The 19,901-nt window shown below is 61.8% G+C and overlaps 9 protein-coding genes across 9 annotated transcripts; 4 read left to right on the top strand and 5 right to left on the bottom strand.

Moving 5' to 3' along the window:
• Positions 1-35: 35 nt before the first annotated feature.
• Positions 36-1,938, bottom strand: COLE_02892 (uncharacterized protein; the record flags this gene model as incomplete). The annotated part of the gene is made up of 8 exons (XM_018420931.2): positions 36-179; positions 237-295; positions 328-751; positions 789-887; positions 928-1,066; positions 1,104-1,291; positions 1,346-1,402; positions 1,564-1,938. The coding sequence occupies 8 exons, from the start codon at positions 1,936-1,938 to the stop codon at positions 36-38; spliced, it is 1,485 nt and encodes a 494-aa protein (XP_018277163.2).
• Positions 1,939-2,406: 468 nt separating this feature from the next.
• On the top strand, positions 2,407-5,676 carry COLE_02891 (uncharacterized protein; the record flags this gene model as incomplete). The annotated part of the gene is made up of 4 exons (XM_018426853.2): positions 2,407-2,616; positions 2,648-3,061; positions 3,099-3,722; positions 3,757-5,676. The coding sequence occupies 4 exons, from the start codon at positions 2,407-2,409 to the stop codon at positions 5,674-5,676; spliced, it is 3,168 nt and encodes a 1,055-aa protein (XP_018277162.1).
• Positions 5,677-5,930: 254 nt separating this feature from the next.
• COLE_02890 (uncharacterized protein) lies at positions 5,931-8,239 on the bottom strand (the record flags this gene model as incomplete). Its single annotated transcript, XM_018424854.1, has 3 exons — positions 5,931-7,067; positions 7,148-7,870; positions 8,144-8,239. 3 exons carry the CDS (start codon positions 8,237-8,239, stop codon positions 5,931-5,933), a joined length of 1,956 nt encoding a protein of 651 aa, XP_018277161.1.
• A 420-nt stretch (positions 8,240-8,659) lies between these two features.
• COLE_02889 (uncharacterized protein) lies at positions 8,660-9,743 on the bottom strand (the record flags this gene model as incomplete). The annotated part of the gene is made up of 3 exons (XM_018423801.2): positions 8,660-8,883; positions 9,042-9,375; positions 9,417-9,743. 3 exons carry the CDS (start codon positions 9,741-9,743, stop codon positions 8,660-8,662), a joined length of 885 nt encoding a protein of 294 aa, XP_018277160.1.
• A 128-nt stretch (positions 9,744-9,871) lies between these two features.
• COLE_02888 (uncharacterized protein) lies at positions 9,872-12,083 on the top strand (the record flags this gene model as incomplete). Its single annotated transcript, XM_018419555.2, has 3 exons — positions 9,872-11,110; positions 11,148-11,364; positions 11,425-12,083. 3 exons carry the CDS (start codon positions 9,872-9,874, stop codon positions 12,081-12,083), a joined length of 2,115 nt encoding a protein of 704 aa, XP_018277159.1.
• A 772-nt stretch (positions 12,084-12,855) lies between these two features.
• COLE_02887 (uncharacterized protein) lies at positions 12,856-13,209 on the bottom strand (the record flags this gene model as incomplete). Its single annotated transcript, XM_018423800.2, has 1 exon — positions 12,856-13,209. One exon carries the CDS (start codon positions 13,207-13,209, stop codon positions 12,856-12,858), a length of 354 nt encoding a protein of 117 aa, XP_018277158.1.
• A 1,101-nt stretch (positions 13,210-14,310) lies between these two features.
• On the top strand, positions 14,311-15,575 carry COLE_02886 (uncharacterized protein; the record flags this gene model as incomplete). The annotated part of the gene is made up of 3 exons (XM_018420469.1): positions 14,311-14,355; positions 14,413-15,249; positions 15,294-15,575. The coding sequence occupies 3 exons, from the start codon at positions 14,311-14,313 to the stop codon at positions 15,573-15,575; spliced, it is 1,164 nt and encodes a 387-aa protein (XP_018277157.1).
• Positions 15,576-15,966: 391 nt separating this feature from the next.
• On the bottom strand, positions 15,967-18,120 carry COLE_02885 (uncharacterized protein; the record flags this gene model as incomplete). The annotated part of the gene is made up of 2 exons (XM_018421481.2): positions 15,967-17,686; positions 17,762-18,120. The coding sequence occupies 2 exons, from the start codon at positions 18,118-18,120 to the stop codon at positions 15,967-15,969; spliced, it is 2,079 nt and encodes a 692-aa protein (XP_018277156.1).
• A 485-nt stretch (positions 18,121-18,605) lies between these two features.
• COLE_02884 (uncharacterized protein) lies at positions 18,606-19,564 on the top strand (the record flags this gene model as incomplete). Its single annotated transcript, XM_018423799.2, has 2 exons — positions 18,606-19,148; positions 19,226-19,564. 2 exons carry the CDS (start codon positions 18,606-18,608, stop codon positions 19,562-19,564), a joined length of 882 nt encoding a protein of 293 aa, XP_018277155.1.
• Positions 19,565-19,901: the final 337 nt, after the last annotated feature.

The raw sequence follows: 19,901 nt of genomic DNA, 5'->3' as shown, positions 1-19,901 counted from the left end.
CACATCTAGCCTCTAGCATACATGTCCGTGCGCAGCTAGTGGCCTGTCCGTGGCTTCTGGCTCAGCTGCACGATATTGTTCGTCAGGCAGAACATCATCACGGCGACGCCGTAGATGCCGAGCGCGAGGGCGAGCCACTTCGTGATCCCCCGCTGGTCGCGATACAGCCTGAAATAGAACTGGCGTCAGCGCGCCACGAGCGCTCGTACTCGCGCCGCAGCGCAGGCGCAACTCACAAATCCCGGTAGGATAAAGCTGATGATCGTAGAGCCGGTCGAGCCGACAAAGCTCAGCACTAGCGTCAGCGCTGCGCACACCACCACGCACCAATGTCCAGCTCGTCGACCAAAAACGCGATGCAGTAGCCCGCCACGACAATGCCGACCGTGAAGCCGATATACTTCTTCAGCGGCATCTCCGCCGCCGGCGGGCCGCGCGCCCCGTCGCCCACCTTGGGCATGAGAAAGTCCTGCTCGTGTCCGCTGATGCCCGAGTCTGAGGCGTCGTCGTCCGACTCGGACTCGGGCTCAGGCTGCTGCGGCAGCAGCTTGTGTTTCTTGCCCTTGATGATCCCCGATGTCAAAAGATACAGGCACGAGCGGCATGGCAGGGCTTGCAGCGGGTACGAGAGGCCCACGAGGAAGACGATACCCAGCCGCCCGATGGCGACCACCATCGAGTCGGACGGGTACATCGCCATGACGTTGGAGCTGACCTTGGAGCCAAAGGTCAGGTAGCCGACCACACCGAGCTGGAGTCAACCCTGGCCCAGCTTATTTGGTACTCACCAGCTCGTACACGGACGCCGCGGACATGATGGACGAGCCGATCACGAGGTTCATCTTGCCCTGCGAGCGGTCCTTGAGCTCGTTGTAGATCGGGAAGAGCTGCAGTCAGCACAGAGGCACCGCAACGCGGGCAGCTCACATTCTGCGCGCAGGTGAAAGCAAAGACCTGCACTGGGAACGACGAGAGCGTGTTGGCGCCAAAGCGACCGAGCACGATCTCGCCGCGGTTCGGGTCAGGACCCTTGATAAAGTACCAGCACACGACGACGATGACCATGCTGCGGTGAGCTACGCGACCACATTTAGAAATCTCACTAGAGCACCGAAGAGAGCGCAATCTGGCTAGTAAAGCGCAGGCTGTCGAGCGTGCGCATGAATGAGAGTGGGACAATGATTGGGACGGTGAGCAGGAGCCAGAACGTCGGCGACAGAAGCATCGAGTCCGGATCGATGGTCGTCTTGAAGATGTGCGCGAACGTCTTGCATACTTGCGGAAGTAGCGTCTAACGTCAGCCGATACGCCGGTCATACTGAACCCGCATCGCACTGCAACTCACCTTGCAGATGATAAGGTATGACACTGACACGCCGAAGCACTTGATAGCGATGGCGAGCTGGGGTGAGCACAACTCTGAGCTGTCACATCGTGACGCGTCGCGCGACGCGTGACGGGACGAGGAGCGATGAAGCAATGGAGCAAGTGGCCCCTCAATCGCTCCCCTCCATACTTGCGCGCTACGCGGCGCGCGGCCACTTGTCCCGCATCCCCACTCACATCAAACAGCCGCATGACCCATCCCTTGCCAAACGCGAGGCGCGCGACCTCGTTGAAGCTCGCTTTGCGGCCCTCGTCTCCAGGCTTCTTGCCCACGAGCTCGGCGCACCGGCTCAAGCACCACAGCCCGAACATTGCCGTGCAAGCCGAGAACAAGCACGACACGATGCCGGGGATGAGGCCCATGCTAGCGAACGCCGAGGGGAAGGCGAGCGCGCCGCTCCCAATGATCGTGTTCGCGAGATTCGAAAACGACGACAGCACGCTCGCGCCAGGCGTGCTGTCTGCGGCGCGGGCGATGCGGTGCTCGCGCCGCCGTGTGCGCGGCGATAACCGGGGCCGGGACATGTCTGAGGTCGCGCCGTACGACGGCATAGATGGTGAGATGGGTGGCGGTTCGAGGTGGTGGATAAGTCCGCGGGCGGCGGGACCTGAGTGGAGGCTTGGCGCGGGTTTGACACGGCGCCAATCGTACTACGGGCGCAGTGTGTACACAGGTACGGCGCAGCGAGGAGCGGGCGAAAGACGACGATGAGAGCGGTAGAGATGAGCTGCGATGCGCGTCTCGCTTCTGCATGTCGGTGTCCCGCGAGGGTCTCCGTAAGCGGGCTGGTCTCGTACGGTGACTGGCATGACACACAGGGAGTGGGGCCGCTCTTGGCCGAAGGTTGACGATTTGATTCCGCCGCCTCTCATAAATGGGGGGCTGAATACTCATTCCACGTGGGGGAACCCAACGAGCGCGACTGACCTTCCTCAACGAAAACAAACAACAACAGCGGTTCCAAGTCTGACATCCTTCCTTTGACGACATCCATCGACGACGACACACCGACACTCGTCATGAGGGAGCCGTCTCCCGACGTCGATATGCCCCACGTCTACGGGGCGCTGCACCTCCTCAAGCGCAAGACTGGCGAGGTCGCGTCCCACATTGCCCTCGACACCACCCGCGTCACCCTCGGCCGCGAGAGGGAATGTGACATCCGCCTGTACTTCGAGGACGTATCCAAGATGCACGCAGAGATTCTCTTCGACGAAGAGTCGGGCATTGTGAGATCTTGCGTGGATGAACTGACAGCAGGCCAACCTCATTGTGCACGGCAACAATGGGCTCATATATACCCCCGCCGGGGGGGCCGGCAAGCAGTACTTCCCCCCTTCGGTGCTCGCGCTGGGCGACGGCGATACCCTTCAGATCAGGAAGAAGCTCTTCCGCTTTTCGTACGGCGACACTCTCGCCTCCTCTTACCACTCGCCGGCTAGGACGCCTGCGCGTGACAGTCGGCGACTGAGCCACCGCCTCAGCATTGTTCCCCAGGGCAAGCGCTTCGCACCTTCCCCCGCCAAGAGCCGCTTTGCCACCCCCGCCCGTAAGGGCTCCCAAGTTGACTCTGTTGAGGAGGAAGAGGACGAGCCACTCGTCTTCGACGAGCTTGTGGGCCTCGCCGAGGGTGATGAGGGTGACAAGATCTACCTGGAGAAGCGCGATGACAAGGTGGGTGTCCTTTGGGAAACCCCAGTGCTAACTGTAGCCCAAGAATCCCTTTATGACCCCGCAGCCTAAGGGTCGGGCACCGCTGCGTAATACAAGCGCGGTACCACGCACACGGACTATCACTTTCGCGCTGCCTACCCAGCCCCCATTTGAGCGCAACATGGACGAGGACGAGAACGAGTACGTCTCCGAGGACGAGATGGCGGTTTTGGAGGAAGACCCGTACGGCGGAGTGGACGAGGGCGTCGATGACGACGTTCCCGCCCCCGCGACTCCTACCCCCGCGCCTATCCCCCTTCCCGAAGTATCACCTATGGGCGGTCCACGACGCCCCGTGGTGACCCCTCGCGCGGCCTACGCAACTCCTCGGGGACCTGGCTCCGACTCTCTTCGCCGCGCATTACTTATACGCTCCGCTCGCAAGCGGTTAGAGGCGGAGACCGTCGAGAGTGAAATCGTCTCGGGCCATGTGGAGATGCGGCGGCGGCGCTCTTCTGGCCGCACGCTCTCACCGCCCAAACCAGACTCGGACTCAAGCGAGGCGAGTGAGGACGAGGACAAGGAGAACACGCCCGGGCTTCAGTGGGTGTATGAGGACGGGCAGGGAGTTGTGGACGACTCGGACTCGGACCGCGAGAGTCTGGACACGGAGTATTCTATTGTGAGTGCTGTTGAAGAGGTAAAGTTGACCCCAGCCCGGAGCACGTATCCTCGACTTCCACACCTCGCCCGACCCAGGGTCGCCCAGCGAAAGCGAGGAGGAGGAAGTGACGGAGGAAAGCGGAGAAGAGTATGAGGAGAACTATGCCGACGAGCGGGATCAGCCCAACGAAGAGCAGTTCCCTCTCGAAGAGGGCGACATCTGCCACGAAGGCGACAACTCTCACGAAGGCGACGTCTCGCACGAGGACAACGAAGAAATGGGCGATATTTCGAGCGACATAGATGACGAAGTGGACCACTCACTCGTCTGTCCGCCAGAGGACGTCGAGCGCTCGCCCTCTCCCGTCGCAGCGCGTTTCTACACCCCGCAGCCCAAGCGCACAATGTACGCAGGCGCGCGGTTGTCGCTTGCTGGAATCGGGGCGGCTCCAGTCCGGTTTGCGGAGCAGCCCAGCTCCGTGAGCGAGCACCTGCCCACGGGCATGCGCATCCCTCCGACGCCTAACCGGTTAGGCAAGCCTGAACGCGTGTATACGCCGGGGCGCGCGATCAAGGCAGAAGAACAGCCTGAGGAGAAAGAGGAGCAGGCGCCAACCACTCCTCCTCCAGCCACACCCCCGTCTAAGACTCCGGCAAGGGGCGGCCTTACCCCTGCGCAGCGCGCCGCCCTCGCCACTCCTCTGCATCTGCCCGCCGCGCCATCCGAGAGCTTCCGCGACTCGGTCCCGCGCCCGATTGAAACGCCCCGCCGCTCGACGTTCCTCGAGGCCCTGCGGAGCGCGAAAAAGAGCACAGTCTCCTTTGACGCCAATACCTCGACTCCCGCGCGTTCAAGCTCGACATCGAAGCAGTTCGGGAGCATGCGCAAGCGCATGCCCACGCCCCGCGTCGACCGTATTGAGGAGGTCGACAGCCTTCCCCCAACACCGACGGCAGTGGAGGATGTAGCGCGCGTCCTGTACCCCCTTTCCCCATCAGAGTCTCCGTCCCCACCCCTCCAGCCTGCCCCCGCCAACTCCACACCAGACCGCAACAACCGCCGCCGCTCACTGTCCTCTATGGCTGGCATACGCGACCTACTCTCGCGCAAGTCGCCCAAGCCCACCACACTGGGCCTGGATGACCTCATAGAGCCCAAGGCGCCGTCGCCTAAGACGCCGAGCTTCGCGGGCATGCGCGAGATGTTCCGAGCGCCCCACCCCTCGCCTGCGCTGGGCGGCATGCGCGAGCTGTTTGCCGAGAAGGCCGTGCCCCCTACACCGCACATGGCACTGGGTGACGTGTTCCCGGAGCCTGAAGAGAAGAACTCTCATGAGGAGAGCCAGGGAAGCGCGAGCGAGAGCGGGGAGGAATCAGAGCCTACACCTAAGCCGCAAACTCGCTCGCGCGTGCCCACGCGCTCCATCCCCGCCCGCACGACGCGCGCTGCCTCGAAACCCCAGGACGAGCCGAAGGAGCGTGAGGTCGAGAAGCACGCTCCCAAGACCCGTCGCCGTGTCAAGGTTGAGGAAACTGCGGCAGCGTCACCGGAGCCTGTCTCTGCCCCTGCGCGCAGCACTCGCCGCCAGGCCGCACCCCCCAAGCGCTCCGCCTCTCCACCTGAGACCCACTCTGCACCCACGCGCCGAGTGACCCGCTCGCAGACGGCTGAGCCGGAGGAGGAGGCGCAGTCCGCGCCCACGCGCCGGCTGGAGCCGAAGCCCGTCACGCGCCGCTCGCGCCGTGTGCTGGGCGACGCTGAGCCGGAGCAGGAGCCCGCTGTCAAGGCGGCCCCCAAGGCCGCACCGAAGAAGAAGGCGGCCGCGCCGCGCAAGGCGGCTGCTCCCAAGACTGAGAAGACGACGTCGACAACGAAGGGCGTCGCCGACAAGGAGAACAGCGCGACGCCCGATCCCGAGCCCAAGCGCAAGACGGCACTGCCCGTGCGTGTGACGCGTAGCCGTAAGGCTTAGTAAGTAGTATTAGTATGAAGCACTCTGTATCTGTACTGGAGCCTGAGCGACTGGAGAGTTTGATGCATCCATTCGTACACTAGCGGGATATGCTTTGTCGAGACGCTACGTCGTACATTTTCAGTTCTAAAACGCGGGAGGATCGGCGAGCGGCGGCCGCTGCGCGCCGGGTGTGGAATTTGGCGAGGAGCTCCTGCCTCCGTTGCGGCGGGAGGTGGCGCAGCCCGCATACATGTACATGCTGGTGGCGGGGTTCAAAAGTCGAACCCGGCGTTGCGGAAGATGCTGAGGTCGGTGCCGGGGCGCGCCTGCTCCGCGAGCTGGGGCTGGTCGAGCGCGATAAGGGCTCTGCGCAGCGTCGCCCACAGCGAGTAGGCCTCGGGGGCGGTGCCGCCGCCGCCATCGTTGGGCTGAAGCGCGAGCGCGGCGAGGAAGTGCTCGGCCGCCTCGCGGTGCACGCCGATATTGAGGCACGCGACACCGAGGTTGGCGATCGCACGCGTGAACGTCGGCTTGATCTCGAGCGCGCGGCGGTATGCGTCGACCGCCTCCTCAGGGTCGCCGCCGTTGGCGAGCGTCGCGCCAAGGCGGTTCCAGAGAAGGTAGTCGTCGGGGCGCTCGCCGAGCGCCGCGACCCAGCACGAGCGCGCCTCCCCGAACTCGCCCTGCATGTAGTACAAGGTACCGAGGCCGACCTGGACGTCGGGGTCGACATTCCCCGCGCTCGCGTACTGCTCACGCGCGAGCGCGAGGTACTGGTTCGTCATGCGCTGGTGCAGCGCCCACGGGTTGTCCGAAGCGATGAACTCGGACCGGCTCGGTGCCTGTCCCGCGTGCGTCGGGTGCAGCGTCTCCAGGAGCTGGTGGAGGGTGGTGAGGGCGGCGAGATCCAGACTCTCGTTGACGTACGAAATGGCGAGGTTGGTCAGCAACTCGCCGGCGACCTGCCGTGCCGCTGGGTTGTCCGCTATCGTCTTGCGCCCCTCCTCGAAGGCAGCGAGCGCCTTGTCCTCCATCTCGTTCTCAGCCTGCGTGCGGCCCAGCACCGCCCACGCCGCGGCGCGAGTCACGCCCGTCTGCTCGAACTCAACGTCCGTTGCGCGGCGCAGGAACGTCTCGATCATGAGTGCCGAGTCCGACAGCGAGCCGCCAGCTGAAAGCAGACGGTTGGCCTCGTTCCATGCCTGCACTGGCGACATGACGTCGAACTTGTTCGGGTTCGCAAAGTGGTACTGGACTTGCGGGGGAAGACCGTTCTCCGCCGTGAAGTCGCCTTCGAGGCCCGAGCCCGTGCCAAACTCCATCTGCTCGTCGAGAGGCGTCTGCCCAATGTCCGAGCGGTTCAGGTCGCGCTCGAGAATATCGAACGTGTCGTCCTCGCCGTCGACAAACTGCTGTCAGCTGGATTCATTCGGGGAAGCACCTCGAGACATCCGCCGAGGTCCCGCCAGCGTTGTTCGTGGTTGCTCACCTGCGAAAACTCCTTCTCCCACTCGGCGAGCTGGTTCAAGCGCTCAGCCTCAGGCTTGAGGCTCTCCCACACAGCCTCGAGGTCGCCCTTGAAGTCGGTCTGCTCCTCGGCGGGCGGAGCCTCCTTCGGCTCCTCGACCTTCTCCTCTTCCTTCACCTCCTCCTTCTCCTGGGCAGGCGCACTCTGTGCGCGCGCGTCTGCAAGCGCCTGCTCGAATGCCGCCTCCATCTTGGCATGGTCGGGCGCCATCTGCTGAGGCTGCGAGTACATTGGCTGCAACTGAGGCTGGTATGTCTGGAGGCCTCCGCCGAATGGATTACCCGGCATCATCATGCCCATACCGCCCATACCCATCATTGGCGTGTGCTGCTGGTGCTGGTACTCCTGTGCAGGCGGAGGTGCGGCGCGTCCTTTACCCTTGCCTTGGTGAAAGGACTCGGCCCACGCGTTGTTCGCGGCCGCAGGCTGGTGCCACTGCCCCTGTGCGGGACGGGACTGGAATCGCTCCCACTCAGCTGACAAGTCGGGAGTTGCGCGGTGCACGGGGCCCTGCTGCACTGGCAGGGGCACTGGGCCTGGCTGGCTGAGCGCCTGCGACAAGTGCGAGAGATTGAATGGGTGCGGAACCTGTGCTGCCTGCGCGGGACCGGCCTGCGACGAGCCTTGCAGCGGACGGAAGGCTGCCTGTGCCGACGAGCCCGCACCGGGCGTGCCCATGCGATCCTGATGTCAGCGAGAAACGGAGGTAATTGGGGTGGGGAAGGTGGGTGAAGAGGTAGGAGATGGGCAAGTGCACAAGAGGTGCGATGTGCACGACCCCGCAGCTCTGGAAAAATTGTAGAGCTGTAGCTTGGGATGGCAGCTGCTCATGCGAAGACACCTCGGCGCTGCTCCCATGTCGTCGCCGCCGTCATGCGGAAAGCCAGTGCAGACGACCAAAAGTCTCAGGTGGGCTGTGGCGAATATCTCCTCTCCTTCCCCCACAAGCTTACTCACGCGGAAAAGCGAGTTGTCGACACCCTCGCGCTTGAGAACCTGGTTGAGGGGGTTGGCCCCCGCGCTGCAGTCTGCGCCGTTCATGAGCCCCTGCATGTTGTCGATGAGATGGGTTGGTGTGTGATGGAGAATGTAGAAACGATGACTAAGTGGAGTGGGACTTGACCCGGTGGTGACCGGCTAAGCCCGGCCCCTCTCCCGTAGCGCTGCCCCACCAATAAGACTCGACAGATCGGCGTAAACCGAGGTGGCACCGGCCCTTCTGTATCCGTGGAGACACGCGATTTCCAGACTCCGAGTTCCGAGACTGCTGCACCGAGGAGGCGGAAGAGCATGACCGAGTGCTGCTGAGTCGAGAGACTGTATGCATGGAGCCCCATGGCTCGCCCCGATCAGCTTGGACATGTGATGGGACATCCCCCCTAGCACTCCAGCCTGCCTTACTAGCCCCGTAGCTCGTAGCTCGCCTTTCCACCTTTGGCACTGCACGACACCACGATGAACTGCATGTTCTCTCTAAAATCCCCGGCTGCGCACGATACCAGCAATACTCCTCGTCATTAGTTCGAGGAATGAGATGGCGCTCTCTGTCGCACTCTCCGCCGTTCCCAAGCCTCGGCGAGCCGTCGCGTACTTGCTCAGGCTGTCACGGAGAGACACAAGTGCGGCCGAGAGGTGCGGGTTGTGCCCGGGTGTCGGAGGCTTCGTAGCCGTGTCGATGGGCTGGAGAAGATGCGCCTCTGCAGGTCAGCTCGGTTGACAGAGGAACGCTGGCTGTCGAGGAAACAGCCGATCTCTCGGCGGTTCGCTCGAGCCGTCGCGGAAGGCAGAAGTGCCCGCCATCGCCCTCCCTTACCCTCTGCAACACGCCCAGCTCCCCCCTTATGCCTGCACTCACCAGCTTCAAGATACGCAAGCGCCAGCCCTGCCCGATGGCTGTACCATTCTACGCCTGCGCCCGCAGGCTCGCGCATGACCCCCTGTCTCCCCTTGTCTGGCTGCGCAGCATACACAGCCTCGTCCGCCACCCGCCAAGCGTAAGCGAGCGGCGCAGCGGCATGCAGCCCCGGGAGGGGGAGACGTCCACCTGTCGCGCCGAGGGTCGGCTTGTTCGGAAGGGGGTCGGTCACCCGGTTGAGGGGAAAGGGAGGGGAAGGAAGGCGATCGAGGAGCGCGAGGAGGGGTCGTGGGAGAGGTGCTGATGTGGTGGGCGCGACAAGAAGAGCGTGAGCCTGCAGTTAGATTAAGCCCAGGATTGTCGGATTGTACTCACGTCGAGAAGGTGCTCGCCGACACTGGCACTCCATTCTAGCCGCCGGCCCAGAACGGTGTGGAGACGCTCCAATGCGTCGCCCTTCCCGGCGCCGTGCATCACGGCGCGTCCTGCATCCTCCCACGCCTGCACCAGGGCACGCGGTGCGTCCGACGCCGCGCTTCCGCCGAAGAGAGTGTCGATGACGGCCTCGCGGCCCGCTTCGTCCGACACCTTGGACGAGGAGGACGGCAGCGACGCTAGTCCCGCGGTCAGCGCCGCGCGGCTGAAGCCCGCCTCGGGGACCAGCGGAATGGCGGCCTTGAGAATCGCGGAGCGGAGGGACATAACTGGCTGGTGGAAGATGCGGAAGATGAGACGCGGAATTCGGCGACGCCGGCAAAAGTCAGGCCCTCCACTTTCAGCTTCGAGTTAGTCGTCACCACACCATCCAACAACAATACACCACTTCTAAAATGCTGGCTCGCGTCCTTGCACGCCGCGCGCTGCGTCCGTCAAGCCTGCGGTGGATGCGCCCTGTTGTCCGCTTCAACTCCACCACTCCTCCGGTCACTGCAAGCGACCACATTGCACCTCTCTCCCTGCCCTCGGACACGCTGCGCGCGCACTCCGGCCCCCGGGAGCGCGTGACGCACGACCCCGCCGACCTCGAGCCCCAGGCCGCAGGAAAGGACGTTGTGCTCGCTGGCTGGCTACAGGCGGCGCGGCGTGCGAACAAGAACGTCTCGTTCTTCAACCTCCGCACCCAGCGCGGTGTTGTCCAGCTCGTTGCGCGCGGGGAGCTGGCGGCCGAGATGTTGCGATGGCCGCTTGAGAGCGTCTTCCAGGTCCGCGGAACGGTGGTTGCGCGCTCAGGCAAAGCCCTGCCTCCTACTGTGAACAGCCCCTCGGACGCTGTCGAGGTGGACGTGAGCACAGCAACGCTCCTCAACCCTGCAGGCGAGGTACCTTTCCACCCCAACCGCCCGCCGCTTGCGAACGAGGACCTGCGCGCCGAGTACCGCTTCCTTGATCTGCGACGGGAGGCTCTTGTCAAGAACCTGCGACTGCGCTCCGACGTCGCCCACATCACCAGGAACTACCTCCACGAGAAGGGCTTCACCGAGGTCGAGACACCCATGCTGGTCAACAGCTCTCCTGAGGGTGCGCGCGAGTTCCTGGTCCCCACTCGCGGTGCCTCTCCAAAGTTTTACGCTCTGCCGCAGAGCCCTCAGCAGGCGAAGCAGCTGCTCGTCGCCGGCGGCGCGGTCGACCGATATTTCCAGATTGCGCGTTGTTTCCGTGACGAGGACGGACGCAAGGACCGCCAGCCCGAGTTCACGCAGATCGACCTGGAGATGGCGTTCGTCGAGGGCACAGGGGAAGGGACGTGGGGAATCGGCGGAGGGGAGGTGCGCGAGGTCGTCGAGGGGTTGGTGCGGCGCATCTGGAAGAGCGTCAAGGGCTATGAGATCCCCGCCGACGGGTTCAAGGTCATGCCCTATGACGTGGCCATGGACGTGTACGGCAGCGACAAGCCGGACACGCGCTTCGAGATGTACACCCTGCCCGTGGGATACTATCCCACGATGAGCGACGAGGCGCTCGACAAGATCCTCATGGACCAGAGCCCCAGCACCGTTGAGTGGATGGTCACTCCCAAGGCCTGGGCCGATGCGGTGGACGTGAAGAAGGTCGGCGCGGAGAACTCATATGTGAGTAAAACAGTCCCTCAGAAACAATTGACACCAGGTCGACTACGTCCGCATCACTCCCGAGAACCAGTACAGCTGGACGAAGGAGTCGGTGCTCACTCTTCCCCTCGGCCTGACACTTGACCCCAACCTCCCAGGCGGCGCGCAGCCTGGCGATGTCATCTGGGTATCCCGCCGCCCCAAGATTCCCGAGGGCGGGTGGACGCCTCTCGGCCGTCTCCGTGTGCAGCTTTATGACGAGCTGATCCAGAAGGGTGAGTCGCGCCTCACCTAATCAGGAGGCAGCACGTGCTTTTCTTCGGCGCTGACACCAGGCACTGTGAAGCCGCCCACCGAGCCCCACTTCGTGTGGGTCACTCAGTTCCCCCTGTTCACCAAGGCGGACAAGGACAAGGCCTTCCTCTCCAAGGGCCGCTGGGCGTCGACGCACCACCCCTTCACTGCGCCTGTGGCCGCAGATCTGCCGGCTCTGGAGGCTGGCGACGTCGCGCGCATCCGCGGACAGCACTACGACCTGGTGCTAGATGGCGCCGAGGTCGGTGGCGGGAGCGTGCGTATCCACGACGCCGCGCTGCAGAAGTATGTCATGAAGGAGGTGCTCGAGCTCGACGAGGAGGAAATAGGGCGTTTCCAGCACCTCCTCCGCGCGCTGGAGTGCGGCGCTCCCCCGCATGGCGGCATCGCCATCGGATTTGACCGCCTCATTGCGCTGCTGGCCGACGCGCCCAGCATTCGCGACGTGATCGCGTTCCCGAAGACGGGCAAGGGCGCTGACCCTGTGTTCCGCTCGCCCAGCGTTTCGAGCGAAGGGGTGTTGCGCGAGTACGGCCTGCGCCCCCTCAAGAAGGAGAGCAAAGAGGGGGAGACGAGTGTGGGGAACGTGCGCTGGAGCAAGGCCGAGGAGAGTGATGATCCGGTTGTCAAGCGCCTGGGCGAGCTGCCTTCGCGCTTCCTTGACGAGCACAAGCCTTAGATGATGCAGTGAGTATCCGATGATAAAATCTGGAATGGGACTGTGCGATCACCTGTGTGACTCATCCATCTTGGCACTGATACGTCCACCAGTTCAGAGGTCTCTTCTCCCGCTCAGGCTGGCCGATGGCTCTGGAGAGATCGGGACACGTTTGGTGCAGTATGAAGGTGATGTCTCACAGTGCATTGCTACTCTCCGCCGACGACTTCTTTCGAGTGATGTTTGCGACGTCTGTGGGAATGACGTGTGCTCTAAAGCTGTCTACTTACCTCGCGTAAACTCAACCATGGCGCGCTCCAACGTAGCACCGTCACAAATGCTCGCGGCATCTCCTGCTTCCCCTTACGCTGCTATATTGGTCGACTTCATCCGTCAATACAGAGCGGGGCGCGAGCTCACCTTCTTCAGCGCGAATCGCCCTGCTCTAGCGCGCGAATACGCTTCTCCCTCGGCCTCGCTCTCTGTTGGATCTGGATCATCCCATGGTCTCCCTTGGGGTGGGGGGGAGGGGGAGGAGATTGTGGATTGCCCACGTCTCTGTGGCGCTCCACATAAGGTTCACTTGAAGCCATAATCTGCCGTTGTGTTGGAAAGAACATGCACGAGATGGTGCGCTCGTACCAAAGGAACCGGTGCGTTTGGGAATGGAATGTGTCTGTTGGAGTCTTAGGAACTGAAGTTGAGAGGACAAACGGCAACATCGGCTCAGATGAACGAGTTCCTATTGGGACGCCGACGAGCCATAACCTTGTGCTGATGGAGCTGAAGTACGCTAGTGATCTCGAGCCACAGAGCTTGGAAGATAATGCGCGGTGCGGGTGAAGTCGATATACCCTTCGTACTCGACGACGCGAGTGTACTTGCGCAGCATGTCGAGGAACTCGTCTTGAGCTAGCTTAGGAAGAAGTCCTTTGGGTGTGCTGAACCTCCCCTTCGAGTCGATCAAAAGATGGCGGAACAGAACCGCCTCGGAACGACGCTTGAGGTAACGGGATGTTGCTCGGAGCTTAACCAGCGATGCGTGGGGCGCGAAGTTCATGATGAGGTCTGCGATGTGAGGGAACATCTCGAGGTCGAGGATGGCTGATGAGCGAGCCTTGGCCTGCTGATTCTTCGTTGCCGCCATGAGTTTGTAGACGTCAAGGATGAGAGGAGAATGCAAGAGAGAGAATCTGAGCAGAAAGCGAATATTTATATCACAGAGCACAGATACAAGATGCAGGATTATGAATTGGCATATTGTTTACTCAATTGCTCGAGCGACCGAAAAGTGTGACTCCAGATCAACAATCAATATGCATTCCGCACGAATCGCCATCTCAATTCAATGGACGTCACGTGGCTTGGATAAACACGCGACGAGGTGGGTGAACGGGTAGCTTTCCCACGGTGGACGATCGGAGCGAGTGCGGGCGGACACATTTTTGGGCGGAGGGCGGGATTCAGGAGGTTGACGAGGTGTTACGCGGTCCCTTTGTCAGAGACATTCGCCTTCCCTCCGCCTCGGCTCATCTCATCGCTCATCTTGAATCTCTTCCACTTCTCTCTCTCACTCTCCCACTCACTCACTCTCCCCATCTCTTTCAACCCCACCCATCAACATACACTCGTACCTGTTCTTACAGGCAACGCGCTGCCCGGCACCCAACCGCGCTATACACTCATCAACCGAGCCCCGGGCTCCAAAGTCAAGATCTCGTCCCCCACCAATTTTCCTTCGAGGAACGGCACACCGTGCTACCATAGTGAGTGAATCCATGAGCTGGACGCGTGGGCGAGAGAGCAAGCGGCGGACAGCTCTGCACACTCAGCATTGTGGCGTTGGAGACGGTGCTGCAGACGAACAATGGGTGGCAAGTCGGTGGCAAGGTCCCCTTCGGGCGCGAGGGAGAGGCCTCCACCGTGGGCAGATGAGTCTGTGGCCCTTGGTCTTGAGGGTCAGAGTTTTGTCATGCGTCGACACTCGCTCTATCTTGCAGCTTGGCTGGCTCCCTTGCCATCTCTCTTCCTATCTCATCTCCCGCTCCTCCTCTCCACTGCGCCACGCTCAATACCCTCACCACCAGCTTTGCTGTAATTTTCACCCACTAACCACAGCCACGCGAGTTCATGCAGCACCCTGTTTGTCGCGTTTGCATTCCCCATACTTCGATACCGCCATTACGCTAGACGTGAGTTGAGGCGCGACCACCGAACCTGACGGCAGACCTAAGAAACATTGCCCAATATGGCTACCGTTAACATTCGCCGCGATGTGGACGACAAGTTCTATGTGAGTGCGATTGAGATCTAAGATCCGTGTTTGCGCACAGACACTGACATTCTTTAGCGCTACAAGATGCCGGTTCTCCTTACCAAGATCGAGGGCCGTGGCAACGGCATCAAGACGGTCGTGCCCAACATGGAGGACGTTGCGCGCGCCCTGAACAGGCCGCCCTCTTACCCGACCAAATTCTTCGGCACCGAGCTCGGTGCGCAGACCACCATGGCGAACGACCGTTACATTGTGAACGGCGCGCACCAGGCTGACCGCCTGCGCGAGCTCCTCGATGCCTTCATCGACAAGTTTGTTCTTTGTGCGTCATGCAAGAACCCTGAGACCGAGCTGGTCATCACCGGCCGCGGCAACAATGAGGACATTCACCGTGACTGCAAGGCGTGCGGTGCACACACCGGCATTGACATGCGCCACAGGCTCACGGCCTTTATCCTTAAGAACCCGCCTAAGAAGGACAAGAAGAAGGGCAAGAAGGGCATGACTGCAGAGGCCAACGTTGGTGGCCCCGTCGTCTTTGACGAGAAGGAGGGCAGTAACGAGGATGACAGCCCGAGCGCCACGCCCGCTGCTGTTCCGACTGAGGGCACAGAGATCGACGCGATGCTGGGCCGCGGCGGTGACCCCATCCTCGACAACCCGGATGCGCTTGCCAAGAAGGTCAAGAATCTTGACGTTGACGACGATGATGAGGACGAGGACTCGCCCTTCTACCAGCTCCGCGTCTGGCTGACGGAGAATGCTGGCCCGTCGGACGCCGAAGTTGTTGCTAAGCTTAAGGAGCTCGACATTGTCACTAAACACAAGGCTCTTGTTGAGATTGGCCACAAGCTCTTCACCCCCGAGAATGTCGCCAAGGAGATCGAGGAGCGCTCCAGCCTCCTCAACGCTGTGAGTATCCTGAACAGCCCGCTTTTGAATGCCGCTGATCCCAGCTTGTCACCTCGGAGAAGCACCAGAAGTCGTTCCTGGGTGGTCTCGAGCGCCTTGTCGCCCTCGCGCCCAATGCCGACGACCTCATTGCCAGTGGTATCGTCTCGAAGATTCTCATGGCTGCGTACCAGGAGGACGTGCTTGACGAGGATGTGTGCATCAACTTTGGCACCCATGTCAGCAAGAAGTACGTCAGCAAGGAGCAGAGCAAGAAGGTGCGCAAGGCGGCCGACACCTTCCTCAAGTGGCTTGAGGAGGCCGACAGCGACAGTGACGACGAGTGAGAGCTATTTCGAGGATGCCTCAGGCAGCGCAGGGCTGTGTTTCCGCCTATGTCTAAGTCTCGTAGTATCGAGTATCGTAGTCTATGTCATGATTTCGGAACGGACACTGGGAATGGACATTATTGGGGCGGTTTTGGTGGCTATCCTGACGTAAGGCTGAAATGCCGGGTGCGCCGACTACACTGCATGCACTTTAACAAATAATGCCAACCGCCATCCTCTCCGTGCAGTACGTGCAGTAATGAGCAGTAGTACCTTGTGACTTCAACGTCACCATCTCCAGGCCTAGCCCAACGCCGAAGCGCGCAGGATGCTCTCTCCATCCTCATTAACACCCCGGCGCCTCTCTACGCCTCATCGTCCTCGTCTATCGCACGACCGGGCTTGCCGCTTAATCCGAGTCGTTCGTCAGATCAATCAGCTCGCCCGCACTCTTCGCGGCCCAATACCGCGCCCTCTCGGCCGGCCGCACCCATTTGTCGGGCCGCCGCCCATTGGGACTCCCGGGCGCACTCCGCACCGCCGCGCCCAGTACCCGCAGCGGCGGTGACGTCGTGCGGCTGGGGCCCGCGCTCGCGGCCGTTTGGTGCTTGGCTGGGACTCCGCTACGCACGGCCTCATCCTCGCTCTCGCTGCTGTCCACGACCTCAACGGCGCTGAGTGGCTCCTTGCCCTTGCCCTTCCGCCGCTTGGCGCCAGCAGCAGCGTACCGCGAGTCGGTCTCGGCAGCGTCCTTGTCCGAAGGGTATAGATCCACGTCCTCGGACACGCTGCGTTCTCGCCCGTTCACGGCGCTGAACCCGGCCTCAGCGGCGTCCTCGGCCTCAGACCCCGACGAGTCGTCCGTGTGGCTGCTCGCGCCATCCGAGACGTCGTTGTCGTCAACAACAATCGCGCCCGCGCCCCGGACATCGTGGATCTCGCCGTCTTCCGTATCTCCATGCGCGGAGTGCGACGCCCCACTGTCCATCTCCATGTCCGAGGATGAGCCCGGGCCACCCCAACGCCCTCGCATGACCGGTGGCAGGGGTGGGTTTTCAAGTCGCACACGGAGCTTATTCCGCCTCTCAAATGACTCGAGGTCGGCAGCGAGATTGCCGCGCGAGTGCAGCTCCTCAAGATGGTGGCGGAAGGCGATGGTGTTGTCCTCAACGCCTAGCACGCAAGACAGGATCGAATAGTCCTCTGGACTCCTGGGTTTTGGCCGTGCTGCCTGGTCGCGGGCAAGAATGAGCGCGGCGCGGTCGAACATGCGTTGACGGATCATGTCATAGGCTCCGGCGAGGGTCAACTTGACCCGAGGAATGCCATAGGACCCGCTGGAGATGTCGTTGTCGAGGTTCTGCGGATCTTCGATCGCCAACGTGAAGGGTGCAGGGTTGCCACCCCTTTTCACCCACCCGCGCTCACGTTTCAGGAAGTACTCGCCACCGCGGCGGATGGAGATGCCGACCAACTCGTAGTTGAATTGGCGACCGTACAGCTCGAAGAACTCGAGGAGTAGTGTCCCGAGATTGCGCTGCGCGTCCATCTCGGACCGGCGGAGCTTGGGGTGCATCTGCATGAAGCTGATGACGAGGCAGATGACCGAGTAGCTCCCCAGCCCACCGGTGAAGACTTCGTTCATCTGCCGCTGCGCCAGGAAGTACTTGACGACGGTAATGAGTTCGCGCGCCCCTGGTAACGCGTCAAGGTAATGTGTGATGATCTTGCCTGCGTCGATGCCGTTGGTCTGGTTGAATGAGATGTCCACGGGAATACGGCCGTACGGGGTGCGCGTGACAAATTTCATGATAGGCACCTTGGCGCCGAGGACGAGCGCGATCTTGTCCGCAATACCGGAGTTGCGCAAGACGACGGAGAGATTGGTGAGGAAGTTGGAGGTGTCCCTATTGCTGTACGGGCGGTTTGGGGGAGGCACCACAACTAGGTCGAGGTCGCCCTCGGGGAGGTACAGCTGAGTCTGCCACGAGCCGAAGGCGACAACTTCCATCTCTGGCTTCCACTTCTTCACATGCCCGGTGATGAGCTCGATTATGTGCTTGCGCACCGAATACTCTGCCTCGGTAGGAGTGATGAAGTTGTAGAAAGCTGTAACTTCGTCGTTGAGCCTGAGGTACGTTAGCGCGCTGGTGCGTTGGAAGGGAGACAAGGAAGGCGCATTCAGACGCGAGGATGACACTCACATCTCTGCCGGATCGCGACACCGCTCCCAGTCGACGTCCTCCGCCCAGGGACTTCCTTTCAACACCGTAGTCTTGTCCAGGTCACGAAACGAGTCGTGCGGCCGTTTGGAGTGCTTGTCCTTCTTGCCCTTGGCCTTTTTGTTTGACGGCGTGGCCTTGGCGTTGCCCTTAGTCGCGGGCAGCGGCTTGGGATGCTGCTGATGTTTTGCGCGCTTCTTCTTGACGTTGCCGATCTGCTCACCCTTGCGCTTCTTGCCTTTTGGTGGTGGTGGTGGCGGCGCCTTTTTGCTCGCAGCCGACCCCGGACGCGATCCCAGACCGATGAAGAGATCCCCGTCGGCGAAGGACGTGTCTGCCATGCTGTTGTTGTGTCGAGAGTGGATGTGGAGGAGATGTCGCAACTTTTGGTCGCTCGATCTGAGTGGCGAGTGGAGGTTGCGGGGGAGGTTAGAAGAGTGGGGCAGGTCGGACGACCACGTGCCTCACCTATTAGTTGAAATGTCCTTGATGGATGGAATAGGAATTGCTGGTAAGGAACAAATGTAATGGGTGCCTTGAAATTAGGGTGCTAGGGCCGCCTGTTGAGCGTCACAACATGACACATCCCACAACCACTCATCCTGCCTCCTCAAGCTTCCTCTCGCACCTCTTCTTTCTCCTCACCCTCCTCATCTTCCCGCTTCTCTCTCTCCTATCTTCTATCCCGCGTTCTTAGCTCGTTAGTCTCCTCAACACGATCCCAACGTTACTCCGTCTCCCGGCTCATTATCGCCGTTATCAACGGCCCACCAGTTACGCCACCGATCTACCATCGCATAACGCAAGTGCTTTCGCTGTCGCCATCATGGCCGACGTCGCCGCCCGCAAACGTGGGCGTTCCCCCTCCCCTGGGTACGGGGACACACTTGCTTCGCCGCTCGAAGTCCTCTTGAAGCGACGCCGGCGAGACCCGCACACAGCGTCACGCATGCCCCCGCCTCCCGTGTGGGGTGCCCCGAGCTTGAGTAGCCACACGGACGAGGACGACTCTCCCAGCTCACACGGCCCATCTTCTCCCCTTCGCCGGGGCGAAGAGTACTTTGAGCGCCGCCGCCAGCGGCAGTGGGAGCGTCTTCAGGCGCCGTCCCAATCCCAGCCCCTGCCGAGCCACCCCAGCTCGTCTCCGTTCCGCAATCAGCCCCTGCAGAGGAGTAGGACTAACGAGTCGACAGGCTCAGCGTCTGACTACGAGATGGAGGTTGCGCGCCGCCAGACGCTCTCAAGTTCGCCTGTCATGCACCAGCCACCGGGCAGCACGCCATTCCGCGCGAGCCAGTGGACGCCAGAAGAACGCAATCGCGAATGGGGCGAGGAGTATGCCCGCCCCAACAGTCTTCTACATTCGCTCGTGAGTTAGCGTGCGAGCGCTGCATGTGGAGTGTCTCGCATCCACTTCTGCAAACATCGATTGGGCGCTGACGGAAGCATCTCGCCCGCGCCGAATCGCATCCCGCGCCAATACAGACGCCCGAGCGCATGGACATGGGCACGCCCCACCGCACACCGGGCCTGACTCCGGGTGCGCCCTCTTCTACGGCCGTACCCACGCCCTACCGCATGCGGGGGGTGCAAGAGACGCCCGGGCTTGCGGCCAGCAGTCCGTGGGCCAGCTCGCCACAGTTCTCCCCATACGCGCCGCATGCGCCCGCGCCGAGCCCGGTGTTCTACGAGCCCGTCGTCGCGGCGCAGTACGAGGAGGCGAACCGGCTTCTAGCCGAGCTCAACGTCGCGCGTATGCGCCGCCAACATGACGAGGGAGAGTGAGAAGAGCGCTTGTGACGGAGAAGGACACCTTGGGAGCAGTTTGTGGCGCGACATATCAGGGGACGGGACCGCGCCTCAATACATTTCACAAGCGAACATCCAGCCCAGGACCACCATTGCATGCCACACACCACAGCACACTGCACTTCAAGTAGCGCCGCATATGCGCTACTTCGCACCACATTCACAGGCGTCTCATTTATTGTATTCTTTGTACTGTAGATTTATCATGTTCGTTGCACAGAGTGGATGCTTGGTGGTGTTGTAGACCTGGGGTGGTCGCACGATCAGCCACGCCGAAGCCGAGTCTTGCCCACGCCACACTCAGCAACACAAT

This window comes from Cutaneotrichosporon oleaginosum (assembly GCF_008065305.1).
Source record: "Cutaneotrichosporon oleaginosum strain ATCC 20508 chromosome Unknown ATCC20508_contig02, whole genome shotgun sequence".
Classification (NCBI taxonomy): domain Eukaryota; kingdom Fungi; phylum Basidiomycota; class Tremellomycetes; order Trichosporonales; family Trichosporonaceae; genus Cutaneotrichosporon; species Cutaneotrichosporon oleaginosum.
Note: the sequence above shows the minus strand (reverse complement) of the source record. Positions and strands in the feature narration are given on the sequence as shown.